The sequence below is a fragment of the Cyclopterus lumpus genome, chromosome 3, assembly GCF_009769545.1.
Source record: "Cyclopterus lumpus isolate fCycLum1 chromosome 3, fCycLum1.pri, whole genome shotgun sequence".
Classification (NCBI taxonomy): domain Eukaryota; kingdom Metazoa; phylum Chordata; class Actinopteri; order Perciformes; family Cyclopteridae; genus Cyclopterus; species Cyclopterus lumpus.
The window spans coordinates 2628818-2641635 of NC_046968.1; the positions used below are offsets into that span (position 1 = coordinate 2628818).

Here is a 12818-nt window from a genome sequence, read left to right on the forward strand (position 1 = left end):
CAACGGTTAGTTACGCCCCTGCTTAGCATTAGCCACACCTTCAAGTTCCATTACCTTACCATGCATTACTACTATTGCACATGCTTACCAGTGGATTAAAGAGAAAGGGACAGCTTCCACTAGTTTTTCAGGATGGTTGGAAGGTTGTAGAAGTAGCTCTTAAAATCAAACCTTGCTTCATGTTGATTAAGACCACGACAGAGTGGGGCAGGGTGCCACCAAGTAGATGGTTTACCCGTCACGTAATAGGCAATGCATAATTCATGCATTTTTGTTCAATTTGCACAAACACAAATGTTCCTCTTGTGTCTATTGCATGCTTTGGCATGCTGCGCTGAATGCAAAGTTCTCGTCAGACGCTCACAGCCTCGTATTACAATGATATGCAGAGCAGCTCCTTTCGGGGGCAGAGTGGGTCCCACTCTCAGAGCAGAGGTGAAGCAATGCAGAGTCGCTCGCTAACGGAACCTCTAATCTGACAACAGATCTGAACCAATGAGCAGACCTTTTATTATGGACAGTTAGATGTCAGCAGTTGTGCTAGTGTTCTGTTCTCCTCCTGCCCCTCGCCCCAGCACACCACAGCAGGGAAGACGGCGCTCACAACAACGGAGCGGTGGAACACGTGGAGCATCCCGTTGCAGAACTTGTGAGACCTGAGAACTCTCAGGAAGTGACGTTGGCTCAGACGTTAGCGGATCATTACAGTTTGTCCAAGGTACTGGACGGACGGCGGGTGGCGATCTCCAAGTCGCTCCTGCTGATAAGGACCGGAGAGGACGGGGCCTTAATCTTTCTAAAATCCACCACGATCTCCTTCACTTTGAGCATATTAAACTGTGTTCCACACCATTACTTGGTGCACTTGGCGGCATCCTGCTCCAATATTTGGAACAGCTATCTTCAGAGCAATTCCTTCCACCTTTTGCTCTCTGTCTCGTATCTATGAACTGTAAAATGCATTACAATGTACCGTGGACTGTACTCTTGGTTGTGATGACTTGAATGCGGAGACAGCATACAAGTTTTAGGATGCTCGTCTGTCAGTTTAGACCAAAAGCAAATCTCTATGTTGTTAACCCACAGTACCGGCCCTATGATACTGGTATGGTTCCTTTCCTCCGTGCTCTTGCACTGGTGCTCCGATATGATCAATCTCAGCCTGGTTGAGCAGTGGTTCCAGTGTGCTCACAAAGTCTGGACTGTGTGGGGTTTCCCTGTTCCCACCAGTGTCTGTACATGGGCACTGGGTATTTGTTTTTGTTTGACAACCCAAAGAGTAATGTGTTGGGTGATCATCTCATCTACGATTGATGGGGATTGCATTATAATAAAACCTGTACCAGGATCAATACATGCATAGTATTTCCCCTTGAAACTATTACATTTTGGCAGTAAGTATAAAGCTGTCACGGCAAAGTGTCACGGCAACTGCCCTAATATCGACGGACTAATACCAGTCAACGATGAAAAGGACACCTGGAATGGTGAATTTGGTCAGTACGCTCCAAACACACATTTAAGTAGGCGGACATTAATTGCGCAGTGAGCCGGCTGTGTGTCTGTCGGTGCGTTCCAGCAAACCTCTCCAGGTGTTTGCCGGCCGCCGGAATTGAAAAGACGACGGCAGCCCCACCTGTTCGCAACACACAGGCTCTGACGACACGAGCCAGTGAAGCGTGTGTGACCTGCACATGACAGATTTAATTATGAGACTTAAACCGTGTGCTTCCATGGGGCTAGTATATTGACTGGGGCTACTGCAACAAGTGGGAAGATGTGAGTAAAGATGCTTGCCTTGAAACGCTGTCAGAAGTACAATGTACAATATTAAGGTGAGTGACCCTGCAGTCCATGCATACAGAAAAGCGGAACACTTCCTGACAGGTAGTCAACTCCAACATTCAGAAAACACACACAGAACACGGTCACGGTCAGAACGCGCTCCGTATGGGTTTTCAATTCCACGCATTTGCCCCTTATTTGATCATGTGTCGTCATGTTTTACTCACATGCATTGTTTGATGTTTTTATTGGTATATTGACAGAGTGTGATGGAAGCACAATGTAACTTGTGACCTGCTGACAGTTCCACACTTGCAGATCAAACAGTGCCTAATGTGGTTGACACAGCTCAGGGAATCCTGCAGGTGATCGTGTTATGTTACAACGTGCACGTATTGAGCCTGAGGCCGCATTCAAGATATCTGCATCCTTTTTTGTCCATTCAGTTTGTCGAGCTTAGATTGTGGTTAAAGTGCAACTGCAAGTTACAAGTAACAATTCTGCCATACAAAGAGGACTGAAATGAAATAGTTGATACTTAGGCAGAGTTGTAGAACAATAAAGGTTTGTGACCTGCCACAATGAGGACTTTCCACTTGAAGTGGAAACTGTGGTCTCCAGGCATTTGTACTCTTCACAGCTCTTTCAGTTCTGACCAGTGATTATCCTGACGAGCACCTAAACTGGCATGCGGCTGCTTTTTCAGTTTTTCCTTCTTGCGTGTGTTCCAGATGTGTGTCAGAGGTAAAGCATGTCATCCTTAGTGGTTTGACCGATCCCAAATTGCTGCATTAGAATGTGTGTTTGAAGGAGGGACCTTGTGCTTTGTGTGGGCACATGGGTGAATGTTGACATGTAATGCCAATATGTAATGTGCACTACTTTGAGTGATCGGAAGACTAGAAAAAGTTCATTTACCATGATGTCTTTTTTCATAAAGCCCAATATATATATATATATATATATATATATATATATATATATATATATATATATATATATATATATATATAAATCCCCAATATAAATATAAATCCCCCAATTATATAAATCCCCAATTTGCCTTAAGGGGCAAATATAACAAATTATACTTGTATCAAACTTAAAGTCTTAGCCTTCAACAATCTAAAAAAAAATCAAACATGACTGTCTTGTATTTTGTCCCCTTCATTCTGTCACTGCAAAGAAAAACCTACACTTCCCTTTAAAAACACAAAACCGACATATTACCGCTCACAAAGCTGTCAAAGTCGAGATTTACGAGCGGCACTGAAGGCAACAACAGCCCCGCTGCTGCCAAGAGGAGAATCTCTTTTTCTTCTCTTTTTAATCGGCGCGTGGTAAATGATGCTGCGCGCTGATTGGCCGCTTGGCCGCTGACTTGCGCTCCATCCTGCGGGGTCGACTCCTCAGAGCCGGGACTGAGCGCTCAGTCAGCGCGCTCCTCCCGGTGATCCCCGACACCGCGACCCGCCGCTCCTCCTCACACACACACACACACACACACGCACACACACGAACACGCTCACACGCTCACTCATGAGTGCGCGCTGCGTCCGTGCGCACCACCGGCTGCTGCAACCTGCAGACTTCACCTGGACGAGAAAAGCGACGGGGGTGGGTGGGGGGGCTGCGGGGGGCACAGAACCACTAAACAATGCGTGCATATTGCATTATGCGATACCGCAGGTTATTACGACTTTTGCGCTCTTTTAGGAGGTAACGGCGGAGCTGGACGCGTGCATGCCATCACCATGGACTGCCTTTTTCTTCTGATCTGGACTTTACCCATCCCGCTGGTCGGCTGCAGCTCAGTCCGGCTCCTGCCCACCCTGTTGTCCTGGAACATCATCAAGGCATGTGGCAAACGCATATATACACTGTTAAAAAAGCCCAGCACGCGCACCGGTCTGGGCTGGGACCAGAACAAACACACACTTGTCTCTTTTCGGCGTGATTTGTGTCGGCCGCGCGCCCCCTCTCTTGATTGCGGGTGAACAGTGACTGTCATCCCAAATGAAACCTCCGGGTTCAGCAGAGGAACTCCGTTCATCATCTCGCTGATCTTCGGCTCCCACTTCTTTCAGCGCGTGTAACCTGTTGCTACCTGTCCCGTGTACATAATTCATTTTTATAAGTCTTTTTTTTCCTTCTTTTTTCCTTTCTGCAGACGCTGCACATTTACTGCTCACACAGCGCCGCGGCCGGCTACTCCTCCAGCGACAGACACGGATTAAATCACGGTGAGTGCTCCAGAGCTTTTTATTCTTCCAGCTGGCACGAGAATGTGAGTAGAATGAGATGTGGCAGTGATGGGACCAGTGAGGGAGACCTGTGGTTCGAGAAGACGGCCTTCAATGAAGCAATTAGGAATATTAGAATGACATTTTTAATTGGGGTGCTTATTAGGTAAAAAAAACTAAACAATGTTCGGAACCACCCCCCTTTGGTCTTCATAATGTGATGCTGCTTCAGTGTCTGTGGGGGAGCAGGGATTCCCTGTGGCTGCTTTGACCCGGAGAAATGAAGGAAACGAGCGAAGATGTACTTTGATCTAATGAGGGGGGAGAAGGGGGTGTTGTCCTCTGCTTGTGGAGAAAGCATCCCGATGCTCTCACTCACTCCACTGAAGGGTTTAGTTGAAGAACAGACAGATACTCGGACGCCGAGATAGGAAACAATGAAACCACTCGATGTAGTTTGTTGTACATTTCTGCTTTTACTGTGGAATCTCTCAGCGCTTCTGTTTTATCGACGTACGTATAGTTCATAAATACGTGATTGTAGCCCTTCATTTGTCTGGAACACCATGACAAGGGCAAGATTTAATCACAACCTCTGGCTCTGAACTATTGACCCCATATATCTGACAGGAAAGTAGGATGTCGGAGCTCTGGCTTCCGTTAAAAGTCACCTGCGACCCATATGAGGCGCTCCGCTCTGAGCAGCAGCTGAGCGCTGGACCTTTCCCTCCCGACAGGCACCTGTCACCTCGGTGATGGATGGATGTGTTCCATTCATCTGGCTGAACTTTTCTTTCTCTATCGATGTCGTTTAAACTCCACGTCAACAGTCATTACCATGCAGCAAAACCTATTGTTCACGTGTGAAACAGTGTTGTGCTTGGAGGAAAACACTTTCATACTTTTAGTGCAACTTTTAGAGCAACGGCTCAATGTTATTGAAGAGACCAACTGAAGCTGAAAGAGATGAAGCAAGATGTCCGAGAACACAAGTCATTCGTGTGAGATGTTGTCTCTCTCTGATGTCGCTCTCCTTTCTGTCCCTCTCGTCTTCAGACTACGTGTTTGTGACCCCCGTGGAGGTGGACTCCGAGGGCGGATACCTGACCCACGATGTGACCCGGCGAAGCCCCCGCAGCAGGAGGTCCCTCTCTCCCTCGCTGCACTACCGGCTCTCGGCCTTCGGGCAGGACCTGCACCTGGACCTGCATCCGTCCCCTGTGGTGGGCCCGGGCTTCACCGTGCAGACGCTCGGCTCGGACGGCATCGCCGCGCCGTTGCGTGACGTCGGGTCCCACGACTGCCTGTATCAGGGAGTTGTCCGGAACCTGTCGAGCTCCTCTGCCGCCATCTCCACTTGCGCCGGATTGGTGAGTGTCTGTCGGTGGCTCGAAAAAGCTGCCCGTCCTGTAACGAGCCGGTCGATGTCTGCACAGGGCACACCGTGGTTATATGGGGGAGCGGTAACATGACATCATTACCCATGAGTGTAAGCATCAGTTTCTCGTGCTTTGTGAGGCACCTGCTTTGAACATCGGGAGGTTAAGAGGAGTTTGGGGGGCTTACACTGCACACGAAAAAGGGCAATAATTGAGTTGGACTGTTTACTGTAGTGCAGGCGCACATGAGGGAGAACACCCAGCGTGTTGATTGGAGGACAGTCTGAGGAAGAGGAGACCACATTTCTGCAGGAGCTCATTCAATAGATGGAAAGAACGTTGGCTTTGGAAAGGACTTGGTGAACAGTCTCGCTGTCCCATAAGTCCAGCTGCACAGCAGCACTGACTGATTGTATGATTGATTGCCTAAAAGTGCAGAACTGGTCGTGCGCCCTCGTGGGAAAGTGTTGTTGCATTTTTTTTTTCCCTTGCTGGATAAAGCCATCACTGGCTATGATATTAAGTGTTACACCTGCGCTCTCGTTCTTCTCTCCATGAACAGAGTCAGGCTAGCTAGCGGTGTCTTCTGCCTCAAGTTTTTATTGTAACCAAGCTAAGCGCGTTGTGACTCCAGCTTCCTACGGACATGAGGATGTTATCCGGGCCCTCTGTCTCAGACTAAAAACAAGAAGGATTCCCAAAGTTTTTACTGACAATCACAGAATATCCGTGACGCTATATTGGGACTTCAGTTATGAACTTTGATTGATACATTTTCAACTCCACAAGGACTCTATAATTACAAGATCCTGTGCTTTCATTTGTGGTTTACGAGGGGCCTGGACGCTCTGGCCCACCAACACACACACACACACACACACACACACATTCCTTGACACATCCCACACCAGCCTGGACCAGATGGACACACTACACCTCCATAAAAGCCGTACCTCCATTCATCATGCCTCCTCTTGCCTCCTCCGACTGGGCTCTGCCCTGCTCGTTGGTCCTCCGTTTGCCCGGCCTCTACATCGCCTCTTGTTGCAGCAATTAAAGGCAGGGCGAAGTTTGAGCCGCCTCTCCGGCACTGCTAATCTTCACATTGTCCCTTTCATTAGGCTAGCTCCCACTCACAACAACACAACGCTGACCCGTCCTCTTAAAAGCGCTGTGAGAACACAATGTGATTGGCTCATGATTGCATTTGAATGGGAACACTTTGATCTATTTTTTACTCCTCACAAGCTTTTGCCTACTTTTTTGTTGGTCGGTCGGACGTTCACTCTGCCCGTTAGACGGACTCATGTTGTTATATCGCTGGCAGATGAGCAACATTGTGAGGAAAATGAAAGATGACAGATTTTCTGGGCCTTTCCCCTCTTCGCATCTGTTTCTCAGCGCATCCCTCTGTGTTTGCGCTGTTGGACTGCTGGGAGGCTTAGAAACACGAAAGCAGTTGACCCTCGCTTTTCATCTAGGCTTCCATACAGAATATTTGGATTAAGTACAAATGAGGAAAGAGCCATTCAAGCCTGCCCAATGCAGTGGTGGGCTCGAGAAAGAGATTACGGTGGGATTAAAAATAATGGTGAAGAGGTAGAAGTCTAAAAAAGAAGAAGAAGAAGAAGACGAAGACGCAAAATGCAGGAAAACACCAGAGAGAGAGAGAGAGAGAGAGAGAGAGAATCGCAGCGAGGGTGAACTACTGAATGACTGGGAGTGCAGCATTACAGATATAAAGTGTTGAGCAAGAATAATGTGAATTCATTGTCAGAGGTGGAAACTCCCAGGGAGGCTGGATGGTCTCTTCATAGAGACTTGGAGAGATGGACTGTTTATATCAAAAGGGCTTTGAAGGAGAAATGGGGTGAGAGCGGGAGAAGGGAAAAAAAGCTTCCTCTTACTTCATGTCATTGTCTCCTTTCAACGGAGCAGAAGAAAAGAGGAGAAAGGGAAAGGAAAGTGTCTGAAATAGGGTTCTTTTTTTTTAATACTTGACCCCACTCGTTAATAGCATTTTTTCAGCACCGGCTACTGGATCAAGCCTTTCTCTCTTTCCTTTTTTGAAACATGCACCCTGGCCCCGGCCAAGCAGATGGAAAGGATTCAGCTGTTTAGATGAAGACCAGAGCGGGATGGTATTAAGAGCTGAACGGATGGCAGGCAATGAGGGATTTCCCACTTTAAACCCTCATTAATTGAACATGGTGTTATTTTCTGCTCTTTAATTACTCTCTCCGTGTCCTCGTTGACGCGCCACACTCATGTGTTGTCTCTTTAGCATGGACGGGATGTTTCACATGTAATGCGCACTGATTCGTAAGAGGAAGGGCGGCGGGTGGGAGTGCTCTCTCTTTCTTCTTTTGAGGGTCGCTTTGCTCATTGACCCCAATCCTCTCTGCTCGTGGGTATTTGGGGGGGTGCGGGCGGGGCCAACCTGGACTCTCACATGTTCTTAGTATGTAGTGAAGGTTCAGAGCTGCTCACCACTGGTGTGAATGCAGACGAGGGAAGTGATTTACTGCTCCCCTCTGTCCTCCAAGCCCCCTTCCCAGGATAGGTTTCTTCTCCCTGGGGTGACGAGGGCAGGTCTGAGACCTGCGCTGCCGGGCCTGTGAGAAAAATAGTCGCACCGTAGAGCCTCAGAATGTTGACCCGTGTTTGCAGCTCGCGAATGAACAACAAGTGTAGTGCAGTAGACAGACAAAAAGGCCACATATAGATTTTTAAATTGATCAACATCAATATCTTTTTATTGATTTCATGATCATTGGAACTATACAAATCTGAGATTTCCTTTCTGTAAAGATTGCATCTTCAAATTAGAATATATGTGGGACCAGTTCACACTCATACAAAACAGAAAGAGAAGCATCTCCTCAGATGGGTGAGATCTTTTAGGGAAATACCAGAAATGTATGCATCTAAATTTGGGATTTTTATTCCGTTGTCCGTTGGCTATGAAGCCACATCCAAGACGTAGTATTTTTTGCGTACAAGTGTTGTATAGGTGAAGATGCAAGATTTCTGTGACGTTTCCCCCATACGACTGCTATAAATAACACCATACGTCGTTACTCACATCATGGCATGTCTTCATAACTGAAACATTTGAGTGTAGGATACACCCCGCGACAGGCTGGCTCGCCACGTTGTGGCCGAGCCGACTGTGACCATTACTGTGACCATTACTGTGACCTTTCCCAAGCCCCTTCAGGCCAGGTCAGAGACAGGTTGGGCTCCATGGAGACTGGCCACGGTCAGAGTGACCAATCGGTGCATTCACGGGATCACTTTTCCTCTGGTGGATACCCCACATGTGGTGTCATTTGATGACTTTTCAGTCCACGCTATCCAGTTGTGAATAAAAGAAATGATGGCATTTTTATGAAATATAAAAATATGTAAGGCCACAGCTGACTGTTTAGAGTAAGACCGTCATGTAGATACTGAATGAAACGAGATGTGTCAAAATCTTTTCAAACTTGAACTCACTTGAACTCTTCATCCATATACAGGCACATTACAAAGCCAATAGGAGCAGTGGGCCGCCGTGAAGCACCTGAGGGGCAAAGCGGAGCTCCGTCTCAAGCAAGAACACTTTAACATGCGGACTGGAGGAGACGGGGAATCGAACTGGCGATCTTGTGATTGCAGAAAGACACAGCCCCCCCCCCCTCCTCCCCCATCATATTTTTATAGTAACATGTCTTTAATCCTAGTGAGCTTCCCAGAGTGCAAATGCTGACTAAATATCAGAAACTAATCAAACGTGTATGTAGTAACATTTGTCTCTTTCTCTGTGGTTTCGAATAAGCTCGAGAGACTTCTTGGGTTTGTGTTGGGAGTGGGCCCAAACAATCCAGCGACCTTTAATGTGTGTTTGCACACCCTTGTGTGAGAGAAAGAAAAAAGAAAACACGAGAGAAACACACACCTCCTCTTTCCTGCCCTTCATCTTTTCAGGCAGCTCAGATCAAGCCCCGTCTGACGACCGTCGTTGACGCGGTGCCGCGTGTTGTGGCAGCCGCCGGTGACTGTTGTAAGAGGGGAGCTCAACCTACGACCTCTGTCTGTCTCTACCAGGCATGGGGCTCCCTGTGGTGTGAAGAATGCCTTTGCTCTTTTCCTGCATGGATTCAGGCCTATGGAGGTGCTCGTGGTTGTAGAAGCCATCGCCATGTACGAATCTATATCTATCTACAGGTTTGGGAGAATGTGACACCCTCTCTTGCAAAAAACGTTTCTGGCACCGACGCCTCTTAAAGTTTTCTGGTTGGGTTGTACAATAAAATATGTATTACAGGAACAATTGATGATTTAAAGGTCAGTTCCACTTCAAAACGTCTGTAATTTGAAATGACATTCAAATGTCTGAAAAAAGAATCCGTAAACTATATCTGGAAAATAAAACTATATGGGCCAAAAGACATGCAATTAAGCACTCACTTGTTCTGTTTGAATATTCCACATGTGTAGATGATAATACCATCAGAGTCCTCGTGGAGCTCAGACAATATATGATTACTCCTCCGTAGCGCTCGGAACCGAGACAACATACGATGTGTGCATGTGTTTGTCAGTGTGCTCCAAATCCCTCAGGCCTTTAGCACAGTTAAAAGGTTAAAACGTGAATGACTGATTTCCAGCCAGCACCTGGGCCATTTGTACCTGTCGGTTTTCTGTAAAAGGCCAACAAAATGAAACGTCTCCCCACTACAATATGCCTCTCTGGCTTGGCCATAATTCAGAGACTGGGCTGGGCCACAGAGGAGCTCAGAGGCTGGCGCTACAAGAGGAGAGTGGCCCGGAGCCGTTCCCTGGTGGTCTGAACGCTGACAGTGATGTAGTGCCCACTGTTAGATGCCAGCAGGGAAGGGGGGGTCAAGCTCTCAGCATGGGCGTGGGATGTTGTGTGTGTGTAAAGGGACAGAAAAAAAAACTGTGTGTGTGTGTGTGTGCGTGCTTGTACGTCCTTTCTAGTCTGTGCAAGGTCATACTCACAGAAGACTAATGGCTGGTGTCGAGGTCTTCAAGTGGATGCTGCAACTTCCACAAACAGGGCCAATACATCAAATCTGACCTACTATTGTCACCACTGCATCACACTGACAGGCGCTGGGGTAAACCAGTCCAGGCGTACAGTAAAGTACCGTGTGCTCCCCGGTTGATGAGGAGTGCCGATGTGTTTCTTGTCCTCATTGTTTAGTCTTTGTTGGCAAGGAAAGTTCAGAATAAAATACAGTGCTTATGAATATTGAGGCCTGAGTCCTCAACCGGTTCGAAAAGCAATCTTTTAAGCCCCAAACATTACATTGTGGTATAGTCTTTGGTCAGCATTTCAGTGCCTGGAAGAATATATCTGGGGTGAATGGTGCGAGGGGTACAATCTGCTCCTATTCTCTGGACTGTTGAGGATACTTTCACCACTGGTCATGAAGGAGTAGAGGGGGAGTAATGAGTTCTTCACATGGTTGTGATGAGCAGGATGACGTCAACAATTGACGACGCGGTCTCCCTTCTCTTCTGGGGCGTCTTGATTGATAGTAATGCTATTATGTGACCAACTGTGTCTGTAACGATAGCCAAAGCCTGGGTAAAGTGACACAGCCGTGGTGGCTTCCTTGGGTCAGAGGGCAAATGAAAGGTTGATGATCGTAAAGGTGGATGGATATATGGTCCTTCAGGAAAAGGTTGGACGATGTGTGTCATAATACATAAAAAACTGCAGACGGATAGTTTCTTGTGCGTTATAGAAACTGTGAGAGTTTCATATGAAATCATGCTGTGGATGTGGAAGAAGAGGTCGTTTATCAGTGTGTTGCATCTGTTGTTTATTACTGGAGCCAGATTTTGAGGGCGGGTGGGGTTTCTGTGTGGGAGGTTGACCCTTTCTCACCTGCAGCAAACATGGATTACTATTTTGGGCTGAAGCTTGAAGGGCTTGTTTATCTTTAAGTATCATGTTAATATTCTTCATTCTGAATATATTCCGTTGATGTTCTTTCAGTCCTGGATGCCTTTGGATATACCATTTTATCTTCACTAAGCATGATGACCTACTACTTCCTCAACAACCGTCACTTCATTCAGCTGCTCTGGGTGTGACAGGCAGATATGTAGAGATAGCACACTTCCCATCCTGGAGTCTCCACCTTTCCAGAACCCATTGCTGTTGCTGGAAAATGTAAATTATGTCTCGCACAACTTACAGCACTTCTTTCAGCACATTTAAATGGCACGCTCACGTGATTTGCATCACAGCAGCCCTGCATTTCTACGTCAGTAGAAGTGTTAGGGCTGCACTGCCACCCAGTTAAAGTACAATTAACAGCCCTTTCGAGGAAGGCCATTTCCATATGTATGGGCTAGTGTGGGAGTAGTCCTCCTGTTCCCTACTGTGTCCACACGGGATGGCGAGTGGGACCGTGCCCAATGGCTCCAAACCACAAAAGACTCATCCAACAGCGTCTCTTTTTTTTCTCTTTGTGTGTGGCCACCTCTACTTTGTTCCCAGACATGCTCAGAGTGTCAGTAGGTTGTTCAAAGACAATTAGTGAGCCTGAAACGAGGTGCGACACCCCGGGCTATTGACACATTGTGATCAGTCTTACACGAAGAGCGTTATCTAGACATACTATACCTAATGGAGAGGCTGCAAACAGCCTGGTTGAATGCTACCGTGCATGCGTAAATACCGTCATTTGAAGTCAAAGGAGAAGAAATCCATAACCCTGTCATTGCTGCTTGGCTCATGTCTGCTGTGCCATCTTCGTGTGATCCAAGATCCAAAATTACCATCTCTCCTCGACCCAGTTTAAAGACACATAATTCACTTGAGCAAACTGTAATTACTCAGATTGTGATGCTGTTGAATAAGTTTTGCCTGAGGGGCCTCTCTGCCCCCCCCCCACGTGATCTTCTGCTGAGCTGGAGTGCAGATGTGCTTTAGAGCTCAGTAATCACCAGCTTGGGGCTTCTCGCCGCTCAGCACTAGTCTTTAACAGCATGTAAGCACTTACTCATTTGCCTTATAATATCAGGGTCGGAAACCTTAAAAGAGAGTAGAGTTTATACAGAGACAAGCTAAAGGTTCTGTCTCCCTTGACATAAACCGTGATGTTGGCAAAGAGAGAGAGAGAGGGAGGTGTTGGTTGGAGTGGCTTGGTTTGGCTTTACCGTCGTATTTCTCATGTAGAAAATAGCTTCTTGGTCGTGGCCTGGTTCAACCTGTAATCTGGACTGTGTGAATCTGTGTGTGAGTCAGAGAAACGTGTGGGTCTGCATGTATGGGAGGAAGGTAAAGTCACATCCCTTTCATTTAGCCAAGTGTTAATGTAGGGAGATAACTAGAGGTCTGCTGTAATAACGCTACAGCTGGCCCGTCTCTGGCGCGTGCAAACGCTGT

The 12818-nt window shown here is 47.2% G+C and overlaps 1 protein-coding gene across 1 annotated transcript in view; it reads left to right on the forward strand.

Moving 5' to 3' along the window:
- Positions 1 to 3539: 3539 nt before the first annotated feature.
- Positions 3540 to 12818, forward strand: part of adamts18 (ADAM metallopeptidase with thrombospondin type 1 motif, 18) — a 57454-nt gene continuing 48175 nt past the window's right edge. The window contains exons 1-3 of the mRNA XM_034527276.1: positions 3540 to 3641; positions 3956 to 4028; positions 5085 to 5398. Of these exons, the coding sequence (XP_034383167.1) occupies positions 3540 to 3641; positions 3956 to 4028; positions 5085 to 5398 (489 nt within the window). The remainder of the gene's footprint in view (positions 3642 to 3955; positions 4029 to 5084; positions 5399 to 12818) is intronic.